At 37.2% G+C, this 25,069-nt stretch overlaps 1 protein-coding gene across 1 annotated transcript in view; it reads left to right on the forward strand.

Annotated features, from left to right (window-relative positions):
- Positions 1–2,952: 2,952 nt before the first annotated feature.
- TTC39C (tetratricopeptide repeat domain 39C) overlaps positions 2,953–25,069 on the forward strand; it is a 36,987-nt gene continuing 14,870 nt past the window's right edge. The window contains exons 1-4 of the mRNA XM_087891339.1: positions 2,953–3,394; positions 15,646–15,694; positions 18,679–18,807; positions 22,377–22,491. Of these exons, the coding sequence (XP_087747465.1) occupies positions 3,258–3,394; positions 15,646–15,694; positions 18,679–18,807; positions 22,377–22,491 (430 nt within the window). The 5' untranslated portion in view covers positions 2,953–3,257. The remainder of the gene's footprint in view (positions 3,395–15,645; positions 15,695–18,678; positions 18,808–22,376; positions 22,492–25,069) is intronic.

Genomic DNA, 25,069 nt, shown 5'->3' on the forward strand with positions numbered 1-25,069 from the left:
GAATTCTGGATATTTTCCCATTATTCCAGTATACATCTACAGTTTCACTGATAGAAAAACAATCTGATTTGTCCCAATGTTTTCTTCCCAATTGCCATCAAAGCTGTATGTTTGCCTATCATCAAGGACAAGAATTAATGTCTGGATTTTACAGTTTAAAAAATTGTTCTTTCATCATCCAATTAGTCCTTGAACAAAGTCTGGATGCAGCATAAAATAATGACACAAGGCTTCTCCAGGGCTTAAAAATCTGAACCAATTATCTAGCCATTCAGTTTCTCTTTCAGAGTTGACAAGTGGATGGATTCCCTTAGATGAGAATTCCAGTCTTCAAGGAGCTTCTAGAATTTCTAACTTTCCGTAGCCAGCTGTTCTCTTTCTTTTCACTTCTTCACCCAGGACTTCAGTGGGGCCCAACAGTATTGCCCAAATCTATTATATAAATCTCGGAAGAAAATACATTGGGACAAATGCCATATATGGGAGATGTTTATTAGCATGAATTTTGCAAACAGTGAGATTACTATTTGCTTTCAGGAAAATTTTCTGGACTAGTTCTATGATTCTATAAAGAATACTATCTTAAATTATGTGATAAATTTTAAAATGTCACTATAATATTCTTAATTTTAATGAAAATACAGGAGGAGTGTTAAAAAAAGCTACTATCATACCTTGTCTCAAAAATGCTTTTTTTTTTTCTTCAGAAGGCAATTAGACTGTTTTCTCCTTGAAAAAGAAGAAAACATTTTGCTTGTCATATCAGAAGCTTAATCTGTTCTGATGAGAGGTGGGATGGAAGGATAGGTTCTGATAGGATTGGAGTGGGGATAGAAGGATTGTATTTCTTTGCAGACATCTGCACTCTCTGAGAACTGTTGAGGCAACTTGGAGGGTTTATCTGTAACCTCAGGGTCACCTGAAATCAGGGTGCAATTGGTTGTGGAATCTTACCTGTTACTCTGTAATTGTAAACCCATCCTTTTCAATATATGCATTTTAAAAGAGGTGGGGCTTCAATTGCACAGTTGTGGCTGCCATCATGACTTTTTTTTATATCCACTGCATATATCTCTGGAAGAAGGTAAGGAATAAGGATATTATTGGAAAATGAAAACATGAGTTAATTCAGTGCATGGCTTGTTTGACCACAGTTTATTGGCTGGGTTGGCAAAACACAATAAAACTATTAGCAATTGTTTACAAAGCACAGCAGCTGAATTCTCACAGTATGCTCTGACATGAACAAGCACACTAACTATGGTTTAATGAAAAACATAAGTCCATTTTTTAAAGAATTTATCTCTAACAGGCTAAAAATAAACTCTTAGCTTACATCTTGAGACGATTTGTACTTTATTTAGAACTGACAACAATCACATGAATAAATGTCTGACATGGGAAGAAACAAAAAGCATTTGAGATTAATTTTACAGTATGCAAAGCCTCGCAAGATGTTTCAGGAATCTTTGGAATATTTCTGGTGCATTGATCTTTTTTAAATTTGTAAATAAATAATTTAAAAAAAAACTGCTGCAGAAAGGTGACCAGTTAAAAATATTGATTTAGCTTTAAATAACTTTTTTGCTATTGAATATCAAAACCCCAACTATTCATTACGTAAAAGAACTTTTGCATTGGGTAAAACAGTAATAAAATGACCAATTAGCAATTTAAGACCCCGATTTAAAACGTTAACGGGATGCAGGATAAATCTGACTGCTATTCTCACTGATAAGAGCCTGATGGCGCAGTGGACTAAGTGCTGTTAAAGTAGCACTTAGTTGCCAGCTGCCTGCAATTATTGCAAATTCAAATCTCACCAGGCTCAAGGTTGACTCAGCCTTCCATCCTTTCGAGGTAGGTAAAATGAGGACCCGGATTGTGGGGGCAATAAGATGACTTTGTATAAAAAAGAACACCGCTTAGGGGGGCCCGAAAGCCCTACCAAGCAGGTATATACAAAAATATGAAGGCTATTGCTTAATGCATTGTAAGCCGCTCTGAGTCTCTGGAGAAGGGCGGCATATCAATCTAACTAATAAATAAATCTAACTAATAAATAAAGGGCATTGAGCATCCACAATAATAAAGCAAGCAGCAGATTTAAAAAATAATAATAATCCCGGCCACATAGCTCAGTATTTCTCAACTTCCAGTTGCTCCTTTCCAAAGTCAGAAAGATACGTCCTATGTTAAGTATTATGAAGCTAGTGGAAACCCCCAGTGAATTCAATAGGGCTCAGCCTCAGGTACGTGTGGGAGATGACAGATTCAGTTCCCATCAACGCGACTTTCGATAAACGACTTGCACGCCCAGCGGCATCACCGTCGCTTAGAACGGACTGGACATCACTCCAAAGCTCCTGGCCAGAAAAGTAGCATCCTACTGAAACTTCGGATTGTCCGATTGTAATCGTATTGTTCATTACCCGATTTTTTTCTTTTCTTCCTAGCGTTTTCCCCGTAAATATAGGATCCGTTTTTCGGATCCACCGAGTGTTGATCCATTGGTTGCGACAGGAACCTTGCTGCCGAAGCCTCATGGGCTGAGAGTGAGTGACTGGCCCAGAGTCAACCCAGCCTCTTTCACGCCTAAAACGGGACTGCAACTCAAGTCTCCTTGCTTTCTAGCCAGGCGCCTTAAGCACTATAAACCAAACCGGTTCTCTAACTGCATATTACCCACTGCGCTGCCTTAAATGGGCCGCGTACTCTCTTCGGCTTTTAGTAGGCCGTTTCGCTTCGCCCCTTTTATACTGAAAAAAAAACACACCACCACCACCTCCTTTATTCCCCGAAGGAAGAGCAACCGGGAGCGCACAATAGGGTCCCGCCCAAGACCTCTTCTCCCCGTGGAAACCAGAGCAGCCGGTCTCTGAAGCGAGAAAGGAAGCCGGCGCTCAGGGCAAAGCCGCTTCAGAGGTGGCAGCGCGCAGACTCCTGCCCTCCCGCGCAGGCGCCCTAGCAGCGGGCAAGCGGCAGCCGCCAGCCTCGGCTCGAAGGTTGCGAGGTCTCTCTCTCTCTCTCTCTCTCTCTCTCCCCTCAGCGGCTGGGCTTGTGGCCACGGCTGCGGGAGCTGCAAGAGCAGTTAGCCGTGGAGCGGCGGACCGTGCCCGAAAGAGCGGGAAGGCGCGAGGTGCCCAGCCTGCTTCGACGCCGGGTTGGCTCGTCTTGCTCCAGTGTCCCCCCGAGCGGCGGAGCGCCACGCAGCGGGCAAGGAGCCTGCTGGGTGGGTCTCCCACCTGCCGACGACCATGGCCGGGTCCGAGCAGGACGGCGGTACCGGAGAGGCGCCGCTGCCCTTCGAGGACGCCGAGCTAGCGCTGGCTGGAATCAATATGCTGCTCAACAACGGATTCCGGGAATCGGACCAGCTCTTCAGGAAATACAGGTACTCGCTCGCTCTTTTCCTTGCGTGGCAAGAGAATTTTTCAGCCGTGGCTGATTGACCGTCCGGTTGGGTGGACCGCCTGCGTTCATGGCGAGCGGATCGTGGTGAATCCCCCTCCCCCGCCTCGTCCCCCGCAATGAGAGCGTCACTGAGCAAGTGCAGAGTACCGCTTTTCCAGCGCTAGACTACAGCGCCGTTATATATATATATATATATATAGATCTCTATAAAAGGCCTTTGTCTTAGAGCCGCGCGGTCTTCATTTGCCAAGGGGTAACAACTAGTAATTCAGCCCTAACGCGGTTTCTCTGCTGCCGAACTTGGATTTTATTTTATTTTTTATACCGTCTTCGTCACAGTCTTGCACAGAAACCTTGCACTTGACTCTCTTTAATTTTAGGATGAGCGCTTCCTCTTTCAGATTCTCTTATTCCTGCATGGAATCTCCAGTGATTCCCTCACATCTCGGCACATGCTTTCTCTGGAGGCAGTGAACCACTGGAGCGGCTTTTAATTCTGATTTTTGAATTAGTGTTTGAATTACTTGAATTAATAGCAGTGCTTCTAAGCGGGTTGACCTTCCTGTATAAACGTGGCGTGCGGGTGTGGGGATGTAGAATATGACTTCCAAATGAAGGATTGTTTTCTTTGTGGGTGTTGTCATAGCATAGGAAAGATCACATATTGTCTTAAGTAACCCGGTACTTTAACTTCTAATCTATACCAAACCACCTTGCCTGTTGGCAAATGTTACAACCTATTCAAGAATTGTTTCAAGAAAAAAAAAATCAAGCCTCCTTTTGATTAAAAGGTTTAAACTTTATAGAAAAGAAATGCATGAACGGCAGTTTTAAATGAAGTGAAATGGAATAATACTTCAATGTATCATTGCTAATATAATGAACTTCCATAATTCCAAGCACCATTGGGGGGAAAAAACGCTGTGATTTCCTCAGTTGCAATGTATGGCTGTGGAAGTTGGACCATAAGGAAGGCTGAGCGGCAAAGAATTGAGGCCTTTGAACTATGGTGCTGGAGAAGATTCCTGCAAATCCCTTGGACTGCAAGGTGATCAAACTGGTCAGTCCTAAAGGAGATCAACCCCGACTGCTCTTTAGAAGGCCAGATCCTGAAGATGAAACTCAAATACTTTGGCCACCTAATGAGGAGGAAGGACTCATTGGAGAAGAGCCTAATGCTGGGAAAGATTGAGGGCAAAAGAAGAAGGGGACGACAGTGAATGAGGTGGCTGGATGGAGTCGTGTGAGCTTAAATGGACTCCCGGGGGATGGTAGAGGACAGAAAGGCTTGGAGGAATGTTGTCCATGGGGTTGCAATGGGTTGGACATGACTTCGTAACTAACAATAACAACAACAACAACAACAACAGACTTGGGCTTTATATTTATATTGCATGGGTTCTATGCATTTCGAAATGTTCTTTTTTTTCCTCTTATAATACAGTTTTATGTCCCTGTCACAAGAGGATCAATAAAATGGAAATTTTCTGCTGTTGTTTTCCTTTTTATTCTATTGAAACTCCTTCCCTCTGGGACACCATCAATTCTTCTCACTGTAGTCGCTGGCACTTCTGCTTCACTTGCCCATAAATGAATGCAAGAGTAATGTTGTCATGAATTACTGCAGCAAGCCTTGTATTAATTTCTCTATGACTGTATATGCTTACCTTCCTATCTTCATCTACATTTCCTTCTCATCCTTCCAATAGTAGTTTGGTGACTAGACAGAGGTGCCCTATATCATATTAAAGTTGTTTCCAGTAACAAAAAGAGTTGTATTTGGTCTAAATTCAGTCTTCTGTAGGCTAATTAGTGTCCACTTGGAGAATGTTAAAAGTGGTCATCATTTATCCTTTTTATTTTCCTCAGAGTTTTTGTTCCTGCTCATGATTTGCTTTTGGGTGTCGTTTCAGGGAAGCAACCTCTTGATACCAGATTTCCTCTATTGGTATCATCTTTTCCTTTTCCCAGTCTGGTAAACCACCTAGAATTTCTTTCCATTTATTTTCACAGTTTTAAATACTATTCAATGTAAGGCTATTTTTTCTCATTTTCCTGCTTTTCTAGAACAGCCTTTCCCAGCCAACTACTTCCAGGAGTCAGACTGGCTAAGGCTTCTAGAATTGTACTATGAGCATATCTAAAAAGCACAAAACTGTGGAAAAGACTGCTCTAAAGCACTGTGAGTTAGGTTCCTAAAATAGCATCCAATAGCTTGCTTTCTAGACAGAAATCTGTCATGTATTTTCCAATGGTGGTTGCATTTCCTACAAAATTTTCAAATTGGGACATAGGGACACAAAGAGTTCTTCTGGGTTTCAAATAGCTTGGTTGCAATGGAAATATAATTATGCCAAGATCCCTTTTAAGCTTCCTTTGTTTACTATTAATCAACCCTAGACTTAGCAGGTGTTTAATTTTTCCCCAGTTATATAACAAGGGACTTATTTTGCTAGTGGTATTGCTAGTCTTAACATACCTTTGCAGTGAAAAATGGTTTAGATGTTCTTCTTCAATGTATCTTATTTACAATATTATCTGGTGCTCTCATGATACTCTTGGACAAGGAAACCTGTAATCAGCTGTTTCTTACTGCACAAACTGCCATGTCATTTTGACTTCATCGATCCCATTTCTGCCCCCTCCTGACTTGTCCTTTGTTTTTATTAGTGTGTGTGTGTGGGTGTATTCTATTTCTTCTCCCCATATTCACTCACAAGATGCAGAACATATTGATGTACTTTGTTCTACTGATGAGAAAGAAGCTTAAATGCAAATAACATGTATCTTGTTAATGAGAGTGTTTCTCTGCTTTCTGCAAGTATTTGCTGGAAGAGTACTGTCATCACATATTACATCCCCCCCCCTTCAATAGAGCAGATTATTTTCTTAGCCTTTTCCCTTCCCAATCTTTCTCTTTCAAGATAGCTTTTTTCTATGAAGTCAAAGTAAACTTGGTATATATCTTGAAATGCAGTTTCCAGCACCCAGCCAATCTTGCTTAATCTCATAAAGCTTTAAATAATCAAAACTGCTTGGTACACAGATAGGAGGCTAGTAAGAAATATCAGAGCTGTAAACTAAATTGGGAAGTTTGAAAACACATCCCAGAAGATGACAGTGTACATTTGTTTTATTTCTACAAAAATGATCTGGATATGACCATGAAGCCCCCAAATCAAGTTCAGACTTAAGGAGATATTACGTTTTAAGTACTTAAACCAATCGACTAAGGATAGGAGATTCTCCAGTAAGAACTTTAGCATGACATGGATGCCATTTTGAAAAATTTCTACAAAAAAAAATTCTACAAAACTATATATCTTTTCAGAAGTTATATACAACTTAAGATTTTCTAGAGTCCTTTTAAAAATCATCAAAAATATAACATAATAACATTGACATAGTCATTGCAATGCCAATTGTTATTTTCTGCAGTTTTGTGAACCAGTTGGGAGCAGAGTGGAACTGCCATGCCTAATGCTCAAATCAGCTGTTCAAGTGATTAGTGGTATGGTGGTGACAGTGAGGCCAGCAGAGTCAGTTGTTAAATATTTACCAGTCAACTAGTGCCTACAACCAACCCCATCCCAAAATACTTTGGGTGGCGTACAATAACAAGAAAAATAAGCCCAACATAGCAGTAAAATAACAATGGGAAAACTAAGTAAGATGTCCTAAATCAATTAATTAGGTGTCAAAATTTGTTGAAATTAAACAAGCAAAATATTAGAAGGTAAGATCATACATATTTCTGGGAAGAAAGTATTTTATAAAGTGGAGATATCAGAGAGTAGACTTTCTGCCTTGGCCACACCAGTGTATTTTATTATTTATTTTATGTTTTTATTGCTGTTATGAGCTGCCTGGAATTATAGCATATACATTTTGTGACCATATAAGTATTTTAAATAAATAAATAAATAAACTCAATATATTATTTTTAGATGACAGATAGACTGTGAGCCCCCATCGGTAGACCAGGCCAGGAAATTAACTTAAGAAAACTGGAACGACATTTATTGATACTGGCCTGGATATTTCAAATCATACATAATCTTGCAAATCATTCCCCCTCCCCCTCCCACACTTATACTTCAGTGAATCAAGAAGGTATCTACCTGAGCTGCATCCAAATGTTAGCTTGTTTCTCAAGCCTTAAACAATATTTCAGTCCTCATTGCCTAGGTACTGGTTCCTCCATATCTGTAGGAAATGACCAGGCTGAACCCGAGGGAGGGGTCAAACACATAATCAATCTTGAGTCCCTTCGCGCCAACAGGAGTTCTAAGTCCAGCCCTCCTTGAATTCCGTTGATTGTTATCTACTGCCAATTTGCTTTGACCATTAGTAATTCAGATTCTTTAGGGAAACATTAGCATACAATAAACTCATATTCATTTGTACTGCCCGGACTGCTAATTTCCTGCCACTTGACAATCTCACTGTGAACATCATCCTTACTTTCTGCACTGAACAAGCAGGTTCAATTTCAGCAAGGCACTACCTGAAATATTCCAGTCCTGCTCTGTATGTGGAGCTTTAAAGGTAACCATTAACCCTTTGAATTGTGTCCCAAAGACTACTAGCCATCACTGCAGCATTTTTATTTTATTTTAAGTACTTATCTAGCAACCACTCATTCAATCAACTCTTAAGTTATCAAAAATTAAAAGACCCCTAAAATCATTTTAACCTATAAAGTTGTTTTAAAACATTAAAAACAACGAACATTTAATGCCAGTCGGTTCTAATCTTTAACATAGATGTTATTCTATAATGGTGGGGGTTCACACTCCATTTAGAGTACATTTGACTGGTCATCAGAACATGAATTAGGGAAAATAACATGTAACTAACAACAAGCTTTAGATTCCTACTTCCTTACTTTTATACACTTCCAAAACAAACTCTATCACATCAACTCATACTGAAATACATTTTAGCATTTTCATTTATGATTAAATGTACATCTTTTTTTAATTTTTAAAATATTTTTTATTTATGTATGTACATCTTTACTTTCTTGCATGCATTCATCTGTGTCACACCACGCTAACTTTATTCACATATTATATATTTTCCCTTTCTTATAGTTTTACAATATAGAAATATTTCATTCTATCACTTCATTTGCTATGTCATGTTTTTTATTTATATATATAATGTTTCTGGACAGCTTATATATAATTAAAGGGGAGAGAAACAGTAACAAGAGAAAAGGACATATATCTCCGGACAAAATCACCCATATATTGCAAAAAACCCCAACTGTTAAGACAAAACAGCCGAACCCTAGGCCTGGGAACAAAACCAGATTTTCCCAGACTTGCAAATTCCTTGGGGGTGATATCCATGGGTATATTGTTCCAGGGTATATGTGTTGTTTCATTTATTCTTACCTTACATTGTAAGTTCCAGTCTTCTATATTCAATGGTTGTCATCAGACAAGACTATGAATACTGACCTCCTTGGCTTTGATCAATCATGATTTTTGCATAATGGTTTCTAGTAAGAAAGAGATGGTATACTTGTTCCACAAACAGCATTCTTTATTAATAGTAAAGATGTATCAAATTATTTGTAGATATTTATTCATTCAGTTATTGCTTAATAATGACCTCATGTGCATATATTTATAGTCTTCGTGGAGTTACCTTGCCTTGCTGCTAGCACCCTCCCCTACTCTTTTCTGTAGATTACTGTATGATTCCAAATATTTAAACATGGCTAAATTGTATTCTTATCTCTTTTTAAATGTACTAGATTTCTTTGAAATTGCTGGAAGTGAGTTTTCATATTCTGGCCTGATGACTCTATAGCTAGCTGAAAATTAAAAAAACATTTCAGCTAAATGGTGCTATAAAACTACCAGTAATTCAGTCCAAATTAATATACAAAGTTCCTACAGGCAAACTGGATTCAGAGAAGAAAGATTGATTCCAAGAAAAACATGTCACAGCAGAAGATTGATGGCCATGGCAGAGATATGGTCAAGGTTTGTAAAAATTCAATGTGATATGATCTGAGGCACACAAGACCAGATTTTACTGGGAAGTTCCAGTATTTGTATTTCAATAAAACCTTGAATACATTATCCACAATTTTCACAAAACTATAGTTCGTGTCTATGAGTTCTAATTAGAGTCTGGTGTTTTTAGGCGACACACAACTTATAAGGAATCCTGCTCAAACTATAGGTTTCTTTCCATGTGCATGTGTTCCTTTCTTCTAATTTTGGTTGCCTAAAACAGGTAATGTTCCCATTGACTTAGTAACCTATTATCTAATGACTTGTTCAAAGAGGATCTGTAATAAAGTAAAAAATTTAGTGGTGTTTGGCCTTCAGGCCTTGACTGCTTAAGTAGAATATAAAATATAAACAAAATAGGACTTCTGTAATTAACGGCATTGGCTATTGGTTAGTTCAACTGTTGTGCTGGTTCCCAAACTTTATTATAATGCCTAGATAATTAGACTAAACGTTTTCAATAAGTCACCTTATCTGAGATCATAAGCTAACTAGGGCAGGACTGATTAATTCATGGATGGAAACTGTCAGGAAATTTCGGGGGCTGTAGACTACACTGGGGAATTTCAAAACATTTCAGAAGAAGCAATGGAACTTGCAACTGCTAATATTTTAGTATTAATATTTGGGAAGACCTATTTTCTCCCCAAAAACAAAACTGGGAGGTAGGTTGGGTTAAAAGAGATAAAGTGAGTGATTCAAAGTCACCACAGAGTTTCTGTGGCTGAAAATATACTAGAACCTGGGTCTTACCACTCCCAATTCAACATCTTAATTACACCATACAGGGCCTACAATTTTAATAAAATGGTCCAATATTTTAATATTTCGTCATGACTTATATAAACATGTCTATTCTTTCCCCCTCTCCCCACCACCCCAATATAGTCAATATAGATTTGTTCTTTTTTCTAATCAGTAAATTCCATTATGAGGATTTCTAGTTCAAAGAAATTGAGCCTTATCAAGGCAATAGTACTGGGAAAAAACTGGGAAAAGAACTAGGAAAAGACATTATTAAGATGAACGGTAGAAATTTTCTGATAGCTTAGAAAAATAATGGGGAGCAGCATTCAAAAAGAGACTATTGGACCTAAATTCTGTAAAATATTACATGGGACTCAATGTTTTCATTATTACAGATACTCTGAAATTCTATTGGAAAGGAAAATGGTGAACAGAAAGAACAAATAAAGTCCAGAACTTAATTTTTTTTTTGGTTGAATAGTAGACAGTGGAAAGGAACAAGAATGGTCACTAATAAGCAAGATTCAGTGCATCCTAATGTCATCAGTTCCTTTACAGACTGATCTCTCTATGTCTTCAGTGTGCTAAACAAAAATTACTCCACCTATATCTTACTTTATAGACCTATATCTGATATGTCTATTGTTTGCCCTTTTCCCCCAGCAGATTTTGAGAATATCCTCAATTTAACATAACAACAGCTTCACACTTACTAGATGAAGTTGTGTGTTTGCAGTCTGCTGCCATGTTGTAACGTGGCACAAAGAATATTCAAATATTAATCTTAGTTTTTCTTCCTCCCTCCTACCCCGTCCTGATCAGTTTTCTTTATGTAATGACAAGTTTTTGAAAGCTTTCGGATTATATTGTGATTCTTAAAATTGCCTTAATGGCTTTTGATTTTTGTCCCCAGATAATTTACAATTACACCTGATCTTAGCTGTCTCAAAAAACCTAAGCAGAACCTTGTGAGTATTTGGATAAGAAACTATCAGAAAATCCCAGAATTGTAGGGAAATTTAAATAGAACCAATTCTCCTAGAAAATGGAATAGCAAACCAGTTGTATTGTGGCCAAAAACAACAATGTGGTGTTAAGTTTAATTCAAGACTCCAAAATGTATGACTTTACCCCAACATGTAGCCAGAATGTATTGTGGATTATGTTTTGAAATTTATGGAACAATTTTGTTATGATATTTGCTATTGAGATTGAAAAACTGAGCTTTTGTAAGTAAACTTGAAATGCAGCATTCAGCCTATCTTGTCGTAAATTCATGTTCCAATACAGAACATATAACATTTATACAACAATATTGTACATATGTTATATATAATGTAATGTATATATTACATTAATGTACAAAATGTAATGCACATATTACAATTACGTATCAATATGCAACAATAATGTACTTTATATCATATGCATATGAATATGCATGGATTTGTAGATGCAGTTGAAGCTATGGAGAAAACCTTCAGATCAGTTTTATCTTTGTTGATTATTGCGTGCTCTAATTAAGCACTGGGAAAACCTGTTTTTTTTCTTGCACTTAGTTGTAATCTGTGTGATTCATTGTAGACTAGATGTTATAAAGGAAACTTTAATATTTCTTCACTATGGGATCTTTTAAGATTTTGTCAAGGTCTGAACAGTTTAAATTAATTTATATTCTACTTTTAAACCTTACTTTGAAATCAGTTTGATTGTGACACTGGAGAAACTAGCTTTTGACATTCAAAACCTGGGCAAAAGACCATCTAATTTTGAAGTTCTTATAAAATGTTTCTCTTTTGAAGTAGTGTTTCTCAAAGTGAAGTCCATGCACCCCAAGATTCAAGAAAATCAAAATTATTTGCCATCCTATATTGAAATAATTTAATAATACTATATTAAAATCCTGTCAAACAATTGTGAGAAGCAATAGTGGTAGTGAGTGCGCCAATAGTAATTTTTAATAATATTAATAAACATTACCCATGCAAATAAAAGCTCTTTTGGAGTCCTCTGCAATTTTTAAAAGTGGGAATGCCTACTGAGAGACAAAAGTTTGAGGAACACTGTTTTACAATAATGTAGTTTCCTCCCTTTTTTTTATTCAGTGGCAGATAAGTATACTTTAATCAAGGTGCTGCTGTAGTTCAGGATAAAACATGAAGTTGTATATTTTCTGGTTTCAGATAATAGCTTCATTTCAGTCTCCAGACAAATAAAATAAGGGGAATGGTTATTTATAGAATATTGTAAAAAATGTAAGAAACAGTTGCACAGTGAATTTTAATTCTATCATGAAGATAGAATTTACTGCTTCTGTGCCCAAACAGATTTTAACATATTATATTGTTGCAATCTAATATAACAAGTTTAGAATTATTTGCTGTGTTCTTAGCTAGCTGTTAGGCCCTTTCATTTCACAATCAGTTGAATTGCTGCTATATGTTCCTATAAATTTGATGGTTTAACATTACTTAAAGATCCTGTAGAAACCAGTAGAACTATTTCAAAGCTATCATACTTCTATAGGTATTTACCATTATACTTTTGGGGTTCCTATCTAACACTAGGGGGAAAATTGCATTATTTTTAAATATTTTGAACTCTGAATCAAAGTTCTTGACTTAGAACTATGAGGTTTGTAACCAGAGAATATTGGCAAACAGAGGAGTGATGCAGTTGCCTTAGACATTACTTGTAACTATTGTGGGAAAATTTAACCTATTCTCCCAGAAGACAGGTAACATGGTTAAAAATAGTTGTAAGAATAAACTGGTAGCAGATATGTATGCAATACTAGTCTAGATTGATTTCTTGCATGTCCTACTCCAAAAGGGGAACAAATTTTGTAATACCATGTAAGTGGTAGAATTTCATCTATTAATTATTTAATTAAAACATTTCATTGAATCCTGTACATTTTACTTGTTCATTAGCAAACCTGTTTGGATATAAGCTGGCAAAACAAAGGCAGAAAAGTACAACTGTCTGGTTTAATTATAGATTAGAAGGGAAAAATTTTAAAAGATTTGTCAGTGGCCAATCATGAACCTTTAAAATCCATTGAGATAAATGTTGCATTTTAACTATTTCACATAAAAGCCCACTGAGTTAAATGAACTGAGTCAACAGCATTGGGTGCTTAGCAGCAGAATGCTACCGGTATTTGCAAAGTTTATTAACTTAACCTCTGGTACACTGCAAAGTTCTTACAATGAAAATCTGACATTTGGATGGCTATTTTATTTGTGATGATCAAGGCCTTGATCTCTCACAGATTCTGCAGAATGTATGCCCTTTACTTCTACTTCATGGGCTACTATTAAATAGTACTGAGGCAGTCTTTGGAACCAGTTCTTCCACATACATTGCTAAGAAAATATATATAACAGTATGCCAATTTGTTTCTGATTTAATTCATTAAATTGAATGTTCTTATTGTTCATTGTATAGTTATCCCGATGTTCTGACTGATTTGACATTTTTGTCCACCTATCGAGTCCTTCTCAAGGACTTGGATTAGGTAGATGTGGATATTGGATGGTCTTAAAGGTATCGCTTGCAGGATGTAAGCTGTTCCAAGCAGAACTGCCTTTTGCAATTGTCTGATGGTGATTTTGTCGATGCTGATAGTTCAAGTTATATAAATATTGATGTTATTAAATGTTAGATCATAAAAAGTTATGTAAAATTTCTTCAATAGTTAGACTTTTGAAGAAACTTTTTAAAAAATAAACATTAAAAGAAGTGAAAAATGTCTAAGATCAAAAGCTATTTCTTGTAGTTTCAGAAGGAGCACTCATCTGGAACACATGTGGAAGATCTCCTGTCCTTTTCTTATCCTTTGTTGCAGTTATTGTTTTTAGTTTGCCATACCTCCCCAAGAAGGAACTACCACTTCCCATCATCTGGAGGAAGAAAATGCATATATATATTCAAAGAACTCTTTCTTTGCAATTTTTTTGCATTCGTTGCGAATCTCAGTTCCCTTCTGAGTGTTAACCTTTCTGACTTCATCCTTACAGATTTGAACCTTTTCCTGATATTCTTGTTTTAATATGCCCTTCTCCCTTATTTTAAACTTGTACTTTTTTTATTGGTTCATCACCAAGCTCTTTAAATAGCCATGCCAGTCACATCAGCATTCTCCTATTTTTCTTCCTGTTTGATATTGTTTGTGCTGGGCCTTAATTATTTCATTTCTCAGAATTTCATACTAGGCTAATTTTTTGCCATTGATCCAGATGTCCATATAGGTGTAGTCGTTTATGTATAATGCAACCCCCTCCACTTTGGTTGAATATGAACAAATTATATCCTTTAAGTACTATATTCCAATATTAGAATTGAGTTATATCCACCAGGTATCAGCAATACCAATAATATATTGCCTTGTCCTCAGTACTATGACTTAAAATTCTCAGTTTCTGAGCATCAGTATACTAATCTGAGTCCTTTAGTATACTTTCTTGCATCTCCTGATATATTCTTGAGTACTGCTTTCTTCTTTGTTGTAAAGTTTATTGCTTTGAGTATGGTTTTCCCTCCTTTCCCATGTTTAGCTTAAAGCCTGCCTGAACTGAAATACATTCTTCCCAATCTTTATGAGATCTGGCCCATCTCTTGGCACACCAGCGCTTGAGCCAATGGTTCTCCTCCAGAATCCTCTATTTCTTCTTTGGGACATGACCTTCACTTAGAAGTATGGATGAAAATAAAATTCGTCTTTCAAATACTGTGGTTTTCATTCCTAGTTCTTCCTTGTTCTTCTATTTCTTTCCAGACTCATTCTGGCAGTATTATTCCAACACAGAACAGAAGAAGAAGATAGCAGTCAGGTTGGAGTACTCAATCCAGCCTCTTTTGTTGCATCCCATATTTTTGCATGTGGAAGACAACATACTTCCCTTGATATCATGTCTGCTCTGCAGACTTGTTCTTCTCAGCAGTGAGTCACCATCACCACCACATGCAATTTCTCTTTTAGGACCACCGTTGAATTCTTCTCTGAAGAAGTCAGTTTCTCTTCTCTCTAAACTTGAAACTCTGGGCAAAAGAAGAAAAAAACATTTTCAGAATGATAACACTCTGGGGGAGGGCCTGAAATTGATTATGCAACTCCGGCAACAGACACTGGTTAGGTTCAAGTGCAAGTCATCATAATTTTTTTTCATTTCAAGGAAAAATAGTTTTTAAGCATGTCACAAGATGTTTTAAGTATTTTGGAATAGTTGCAAAATCAAAATGTTTTGTATCCAGAACAGGCTTATGTTAAGTGTAAAACACTTCCAAAATGGTTGAAATACCCCATTTGACATTCAAAATAACACCTTCATGCTTAAAATTGGAAATTTGGGGAGGATTCATGATTGAAATCAAATTGAACATTGTGTAAATTCTGAACGAAGATATATATTTAATACGTATTAACTGTATTTTATTTTCCTTTCAACAGAAACCATAGTCCTTTAATGAGTTTTGGAGCCAGCTTTGTCAGCTTTTTGGTAAGTGAGTCCAAATACATATGTTGTTACTGCATGGCACATTGACTCCAGGTTAGCTGCAAGCGTGATCCGTCCTCTCTGCCAGGCTGGGTGCTTCCCAACAGAAATAGAACTAAAATATTTGTCTTAGCTTTAAGGTAAAGGTAAAGGTTCCCCTCGCACATATGTGCTAGTTGTTCCCGACTCTAGAGGGCAGTACTCATCTCCATTTCAAAGCCGAAGAGCCAGCGCTGTCCGAAGACATCTCCGTGGTCATGTGGCCAGCACTGTCTGAAGACGTCTCCGTGGTCATGACTAAATGCCAAAGGAGCATGGAATGCTATTGCCTTCCCACCAAAGGTGGTCCCTATTTTTCTTCTTGCATTTTTTACGTGCTTTCGAATTGCTAGGTTGGCAGAAGCTAGGACAAGTAACAGGAGTTCACCCTGCTACACAGCACTAGGGATTCGAACCACTGAAATGCTGACCTTTCAGTCTTAGCCACTGAGCCACCGCATTCCTGTTTGTCTTAGGTTTACTGCATTCTTAAACATTTTTTCAATCAGAGAGCATATAGATTGCAAAATAAGGGATTATCCCTTCACATGTGGATATGTACTGTTCACTATCAGTATGCACAAAACAAAGCCAGTTCTTTAATCGTTGTTGAACAAGGCATGGAGCCGTGGTGGCGTAGTGGTTAGAAGGTAGTACTGCAAGCTAATTCTGCTGACTGCCAGATGCCAGCAGTTTGGCCGTTCGATTTTCACCGGCTCAAGATTAACTCAGTCTTCCATCCTTCCGAGATTGGTAAAATGAGGACCTAGATTGTTGGGGGCAATCTGCTGACTCTGTAAACCACTTAGAGAGGGCTGTAAAGCACTGCGAAGCAGTATATAAGTCTGGCAAGTGCTTATTATGATTTGTTTCATATGTAACACTAAACCATATTGACTGGGGTTGTATATCACCAAAACCTAGCAAAATTATATTATGTGTCAGTATTCCCTTCTACTCTGTCACTCTGGCTGGATTCATACATTGCATAAAGCTTAAGGAGATTTGTTTGGAATTTACGAGTCAGTAATTTCTATAATAAGTGTGAGCCATCTATTATGATGCTGATAAACAAGTATCCTATTTACTTGAGCTCATAAGAAAGTTAAGGAAAGATTTTAATGTAATATAAAGTAGTTGCTTCACTATCTATGAAAAGAAAGGATGTTGTGGTACTTTTAGGCCAAGTATATGAATATTACAGCTCTACTTCCATTCTTTATTGGCATTATGTTAAGAAACCCTGCCAAAAATACAGGAAATATCTTGTTTGATAACTTGTCTTGTAAATAGCTTGGTTGCTTTTATAAATCTGAAATTGAAGACAATTTTGTTTGAATATATTCTTGTCTTTTGTAAAAATATTGGAAATATGTTTTTCCTCCTTTATTTAAATGGATTGCTTACCTAGGTGGGATTTTTAAGTGAGTATAACAATCCAACATAGCAACATTATATCCTGCAAAGCTGCTTCTGTTCTAAATATAGCTGCAGTAGTTTATGTTCCAGGGTAATTGAGATCTTCTATTTTTTTTAAAAAAAGGAAAATGTATTGTGCCAAAATGGAGATTAAATTAATTTAAGTGAGGCATTTCTGCATATTTTTAATTTGGTTGTAAGGCATAGAATTCTTTAAATACATAGGCTTTAAATACATAGGCTTAACAAATTTATACAGATATAATTTATGGCAATAACAGTAACTAGAAGAGAATGTATGTATCTTAATTATATTTTAGTTACTATAATACAGGGGTATCAAACTTGATTTCATTGAGGGCTACATCAGGGTTGTGTTTGACCTTGGGGGGCCAAGGTGGTGTGGCCAGGGTGGGTGTGGCCAGTTCGTCATCAGTTGTGTCAGGGGCACCTGTAGTTGCCTGAGCACTCTGCCAGGGAAAACAAGCTCCTGAGGTCCATTTTCAGCTGCAAAGGCTTCTTGCAATACTCTGCCCGTGAAAATGGAGCTCTGTTTTCATGGGCAGAGGCACCGCGAGCCGGTCTTTTGCTGTTTCCAGGGCAACTCTGTGGGCCAGATCTAAGAACCCTGCGGGCTGAATCTGGCCACCGGGCCTTCAGCTTTACACCCCTGCTATAATACAAAGTTTCAGGCCAGCTCTGTACAAAATCTTATAACAATCTTATCAAATTGATTGCTAATTTCATTGTTTTTCATTATTTTCAGTTTTAATAAAGTTATACCTTTAATATTTGTGGATGATGTGAGAAATAGTTTGACTCTTTTTGAATATTTACATTACCAAGAATTATTTCTTTTATTACATATGTAAAAAGGCAAAAACATATATCAAGGCACTGATTTTTAGGGAGTAGAAATGCTCTGTTGTAAATTGTAATTCGGAATTGCTTAAATCTAAGCTGGTAAACAGAGTTTAAAATAAATTGTCATTAAAATATGTATATACTGTATATGCAGACACAGTTGTGGAATCATGATTATGAAGGAGTATTACCTGATATCTTAGTAATTACAATGATTTCTTGTTTAATAGTATATTATTTTTCTTTTAAGAAGATTTCAACCTTCTAGCATTGTAGGCAATTTACAGCTGTAAGTATACCCTGGGTAATTTTTGATTTTGCAAAAATAGTTTGCTAGTTTTCTTCAGAAAAGTGCCTTGTGAAACCTTAAAGATTAATTTAAGGTTTATTGCTGCATAATATGATAATACTCTATAGTGTAGCATATTCATTATATGATAATTTGTTAGTTTTTAAAAGGCCACAAAAATAATTTTCGAATTAAGTTCCCAACTTCCCTGATAGTTGCTTATAAATGAAGGAGTTCTTATATATATCTTAATTAATGAAGTTGCTTCAAAAAGCTTCTAAAAAACAATATAATATCATTAGTTTGTAAAGTAGTAAATATACGTTGAGACTAGTTTGGCACTTTTAAGTTCAGTAGTCTTTTTATGTTTTAACAGAATGCCATGATGACGTTTGAAGAAGAGAAAATGCAGCTGGCATGTGACGATTTAAAAGCTACCGAAAAATTATGTGAGAGTGAAGAAGCAGGAGTCATAGAAACAATAAAAAATAAAATTAAGAAGAATGTAAGTGAAACATTGCCAATACATAGATGAATGAGTCCTGTGCCAATATGATACTGTTTTATATATGCCTCTCCTATGGGACTCCATAGCATATAATATGCAGTAATCTCATATTCAGTTTTGTTGCTTTTAAAATTTTGACATACTTTTTATGAACTCAGCCATCATCATCTCTTCTTATTCCTGTTTCCAGAGTACCTGACAAATGGCATTCAAGTAGGCATTTCTACCTAAAAATTGGCCTTTATATTATTATATATATATAGAAAATAATCCCAGGTAAAATTAGCTCTTATAATTTATAGACAATGTATTGTCTTCTGGTAGCCTAAACAAATTATAATCTTGGCTATGCTCTGTGTGTGTGTGTGTGTGTGTGTGTGTGTGTGTGTGTGTATATTCCTTTTCTCCAACAAGATTAGTCATATCATTGTTGGCGATCTGTAGGTAAACAAGTGGTCCCTTTTTCTCTGTAAAATTTTATGCCGATTTCTAGTTTTATTTCTTGTTCTTGCCTATCTGCTAAACATTAACTATGTTATTCTTAGTAAAACTTCAAAGTTTTCTTCAAAAGATTAAAATCATTGGCGGAATTCAAATTTTTTTACTACTGGTTCTGTGGTCGTGGCTTGGTGGACGTGGCAGGGGAAGGATACAACAAAATCCTCATTCCCACCCCACTCTGGGACCAGCCAGAGGTGGTATTTGCTGGTTCTCAGAACTACTCAAAATTTCCGCTACCGGTTCTCCAGAACCTGTCAGAACCTGCTGAATATTACACTTGATTAAAATCCGTCCTAGAATCCTACCTAGCCTTGAAGAAAAACAAGTTTTTCATCAAAAGTCTGGCCTAGTTCTTTAATCCAATCTCCTCTTCCTCCTCTGTTTCTACTTTTTAAGTAAGATGTAAACGGCAGCTGTTGTCCAATCATCATCTGTCACCAGTTACCATCTAGCTTTCAGAATTCATTTTACTAATGCTTTTACCTAGGTTGATGGAAATATTTGCAGCATTATGATTTAGTTGTTTATGTCTTTGCTTGCCTTTGGAACTTTGTTTGTTTTGCTAACATTTAAAAATAAATAAATGAGAGCCACAAATTTACTTTGTGCCTTTAACTAACAATTTGGGTTATTACGTAACTACAATTGGCCTTCACTTAATTTGTTCCCATCATGTAAATATAATAATATCTACCTTCAATGGAATTGGAAAAATGAATTTTAACTAGTATTCCTATTAAACTGTCATATTCATGCTACATATCTTTCCTAGTTCAGTGGAATTAGGTGTAATAAACTTCATAGTCTATAAATAATTTAAGTTTTGGCTTCCTTTGAGAACATACTGCATTATTAATGTTGAGTGCACAGAATCTGAACCCTTTATTTAGTGTCGCTATTTTATATAATTTCTAAAGGATTATGTGGAACTGGTCTTTGTATCTATTTCCTGATGTATTCTCCATAGGAAACTTGCTGTAAAAGACTAGGGAGAAGAGAGCCAATCTACTGAGGGAACAGTAGAATCTACCATTCTGTAACACTATGTTTTTCACAGCTGGACAACATGGGAAAAAATATAAAGCATTTCGGGTTCAGAGTATTAACTTCCAGAAAAGTGCCAGATATCTATCTATCTATCTATCTATCTATCTATCTATCTATCTATCTATCTATCTATCTATCTATCTATCTATCTACCTATCTATCTACCTACCTACCTACCTACCTATCTATCTATCTATCTATCTATCTATCTATCTATCTATCTATCTATCTATCTTCTATCTCCCTGTCTCCCCCTCCCTCCGTCTCTTTCTCTCTCTCTTTCTCACACACACACTGTATGATTGTAACTGGTGTGGCCCAGAATGTTCCATTCTTAGAATGGTATGTTTTATGCATACAGTTGCAAGAAAAAGTATTTGAACCCCTTGGGATTACGTGGAGTTTTGCATGAATTGGTCATAAAATGTGCTCTGAACTTCATCTAAGTCACAACAATAGAAAAACACAGTCTGCTTAAAATAACACTACACAAACATTAGATGTTGCCATGGTTTAATTGAACATAACATGTAAACATTCACAGTGCAGGGAGGAAAAAGTATGTGAGCCCCTAGCCTAATGACTTCTCCAAGAGCTAATTGGAGCCAGGAGTGAGCCAACCTTGACTCCAATCAGTGTGATGATATTGGATGTGTTGCTGACAGCTGTCCTGCCCTTTAAAAACACACACCTGTTTTGGGGTTACTGGTTTCAAGAAGCACTGTCTGATGTGAACCATGCCTCGCAGAAAAGAGCTCTCAGAAGACCTACGATCAAGAATTGTTGACTTGCATGAAGCTGGAAAGGGTTACAAAAGTATCTCCAAAAGCCTTGATGTTCATGTGTCCACGGTAAGACAGACTGTCTACAAATAGAGAAAGTTTAGCACTGTTGCTACTCTCCCTAGGCGTGGTCGTCCTGTAAAAATGACTGCAAGAGCACAGCGCAGAATGTTTCATGAGGTAAAGAAGAATCCTAGAGTGTCAGCTAAAGACCTACAGAAAACTCTGGCACATGCTAACATTTTTGTTGACACATCTACAATAAGGAAAACATTAAACAAGAATGGAGTACATGGGAGGACACCACGGAGGAAGCCATTGCTGTCCAAAAAAAATATTGCAGCACGTTTGAAGTTTGCAAAAGAGCACCTGGATGTTCCACAGCACTACTGGCAAAATATACTGTGGACAGATGAAACCAAAATTGAGTTGTTTGGGAAGAACACACAACACTATGTGTGGAGAAAAAAAGGGACAGCACACCAACATCAAAACCTCATCCCCACTGAAAAACATGGCGGGGGGAGCATCATGGTTTGGGGCTGCTTTGGTGCCTCAGGGCCTGGATGGATTGTTGTCATTAATGGGAAAATGAATTCCAGAGTTTATCAAGACATTTTGCAGGAAAACGTATGACCATCTGTCCGCCAACTGAAGCTCTGCAGAGGATGGGTGATGCAAGAGGACAATGACCCAAAGCATACAAGTAATTCAACAAAAAAATGGCTTCAACAGCACAGAATACGCCTTCTGGAGTGGCCCAGTCAGAGTTCTGACCTCAACCCGATTGAAATGCTGTGGCATGACCTTAAGATTCACACCAGACATCCCAAGAATATTGCTACACTGAAACAGTTTTGTGAAGAGGAGTGGTCCAAAATTACTCCAGATCGTTGTGCAGGTCTGATCTGCAACTACAGGAAATGTTTGGTTGAGGTTATTGCTGCCAAAGGAGGGTCAACCAGTTATTAAGTCCAAAGGTTCACATACTTTTTCCTCCCTGCACTGTGAATGTTTACATGTTATGTTCAATTAAACCATGGCAACATCTAATGTTTGTGTAGTATTATTTTAAGCAGACTGTGTTTTTCTATTGTTGTGACTTAGATGAAGTTCAGAGCACATTTTATGACCAATTCATGCAAAACTCCACGTAATCGCAAGGGGTTCAAATACTTTTTCTTGCAACTGTATCTAATTAATATGATGGTTCTGCTCTTTATTATTTTCAAATAGGTTGATGGGAGGAAGGCTGCCCCATCCATGATGGATCGATTGCAGAGGCAAATCATTGTGGCAGACTGTCAAGTTTACCTTGCTGTGCTCTCTTTTGTAAAACAAGAATTATCAGGTAAGCTGTGACATCTATTTTTTAAAATAATGTTTTCTAAAACCAGGATAACTTAAATGGTTGGATTCTAGCTTACAGTACAAAAACTTTTATATATTATGAATGCCATTGGTTTAAGACAGGGGTCCTCAAACTTTTTAAACAGGGGGCCAATTCACGGTCCCTGAGACTTGGGGGGCCAGACCGGGTGGGTGGGCGTGGCTAGGTAGTCATGTGACTGGGTGGGCGTGGCCAATTTAGTAGTCCATTAAACAATACACACAAATTAAATTTTAATTTGTTATGATCCTAGAGGTGGAAAGCAAGTTAGTGAAGGGATGTGGGTGGGTGGGTGTGCCTTGGGTGGGAGGGACTTCTGTTTTTTTGTGTGGTGTCTTTATCTCTCTCTCGCTCCCTCCTTCCATCTCTCCTTCCCACCCCCAGAGGCTGGGGAGGTCAAAAACGGGACTGTTTTTGGCCTCCTCGGCCTCCAGTACCACTCTGCCGCCCAAAAACGGGCCCATTTTTTGCCTCCTGAGGCCTCTCTGCATCCCGTTTTTGGCCTCCAGAAGGTGGGTGGGGGCCAGTGGGTAGGTGGGGCAGTCTCGTGGTCCCACTTGAACCAGATTAATGGCTTCGGTGGGCCGTATTCGGCCCACTGGCTGTAGTTTGAGGACTTCTGGTTTAAAATCTAATGTACTATATTTTTCACACTATAAGATGTACTTCCCCCCCCCATGTGGAAAGGTCTGTGTGTGTCATAGAATGAATATTGCGGTGTGGGGGAGGGGGGTTGATGAGGCACCAGGGAACACTGGAGCCTTTGCTCCCAAGCAGCTGATTGGTGGTTGGATCGCCCTCCTGGAAAACTGCCGATCAGCTGTTTTAGGTGGCCAAACCAAAATTTTGAGTCCAATTGTGGTCATAAGTCAAGGACGACCTGTATAGACTTGAAATAAGCTGGGGCCTCTAATACTTTGTTTGGGTGTACCGTGTGGTTGGAAGTTCTGTCACTTGCATTCTGTGTTATGAGAAGGGAGTGCTATGTTTTGTTATTAAGTAAATTAATAATGAAATTCAATTTTAATTCTAGCATCTTTTTGATAACACAATTTCTATTGTTAAAGATTCTGTTATTAACATTCTCCTTTGAGTATAGCTTCCTTTCTACATGGTTAAATACAATTTTAAAACACCACAAGTCACACGTTTGGCATATGGTTACTAGTTCCTATTAATACTGGAAAAAATATTTTTAATTAATCAGTTGATACATAACAGTAATATATTCTAAGCAAAACTGGTGCTTTACTAATTATTTTCTTAAGTACAAAAATATCTATGTATAATAGCCTAGAAGTATATGTGGAAATATATAAAATATCCTAACAGCTACTTTAAATAATTCAATATTATTAAGTAATGATGTTTAACAGAAAGTTATTCTGGCTAAAAAACAGCAAAGCTATATAAAGTTTTTAGCTATGTAAAGTTTTTATGAAATGTTCCTCGTATTTCCTACTTTATTTATGATTGCACCATCCAAGGTGAAAGGGGTAGAGTTTTTGTCCATTTCTCCATGGTTACTGAAGCATTGCTGAACACTTATTGTACAAACGCTTACCTTGTGGTGAACCACATGAGAGCCAAATATGCTATGCAGCAGAAAGAGACTGAACGGCACAGTCTTGCAGTAATTTTAGCTTCCTGTTAAAGCTGAATCATGCTTCTGGAACAAATGCGTTACTGCAATAGACAGCTTGATTTTCTATATCTTGGAAGCTCTTGCTTTATTAATCCTTTAGAATAAATCTACCATATCTGGGCTATAAAATTCAGATGATTGCTAGATATGATGAAAAGAGTTAGAATTTCCTCCATTTCTTTGCTGTAACATGTTCGTTGTTTAAATATCTCCAGCCCTGGTTTTACAGGCCGTTGCATAATAAATAGGGAAATAACAATTTTGTTGGTGCTACAGTAAATTGAACACTATGTTTTCTTAGTTCTTTAGCCTTATGATTGGGTATATACAACACACTAAATTAGAAAGTGATTCTTTATAACTGCAAAGCTTTTGATGTATCCTATCACAAAGTCAGAAAATTAAAAATATGTAGTGCTCAGATTATTATGATTTACTGCTTACTATGTTGAGTTGTACAGAGGTAATCCTTGACTTACGACCACAGCTGAGCCCAGAACTTACATTGTGAAGTGAAAAATTTGTTGAAGTGAATTTTGTCCCATTTTACAACTTTTCTTGCCACATTTGTTAAGTGAATCACTTCCATTGTTAGTAACATGGTTGTTAAGTGAATCTGGCTTCCCCATTGATTTTGCTTGTCAGAAGGTCTCCAAAAGTGATCACATGACCCTGAGATATTGCAATCATCATAAATATGAACCAATTGTCAAGCATTTGAATGTAAATCATGTGACCATAGGGATGCAGCAGCGGTGTGAAAAATGGTCATAAGTGCCTTTTTCAGTGCCTTTGTAACCTCAAACAGTCACTAAATGAACTGTTGTAAGTCGATGACTACCTGTATTTAGTTGTAACGATTTATTAATATTTCCAAATGATTATAGCAATCTC

Source organism: Pantherophis guttatus, chromosome 3 (assembly GCF_059756535.1).
Source record: "Pantherophis guttatus breed Tessera chromosome 3, ASM5975653v1, whole genome shotgun sequence".
NCBI classification, from domain to species: Eukaryota; Metazoa; Chordata; class Lepidosauria; order Squamata; family Colubridae; genus Pantherophis; species Pantherophis guttatus.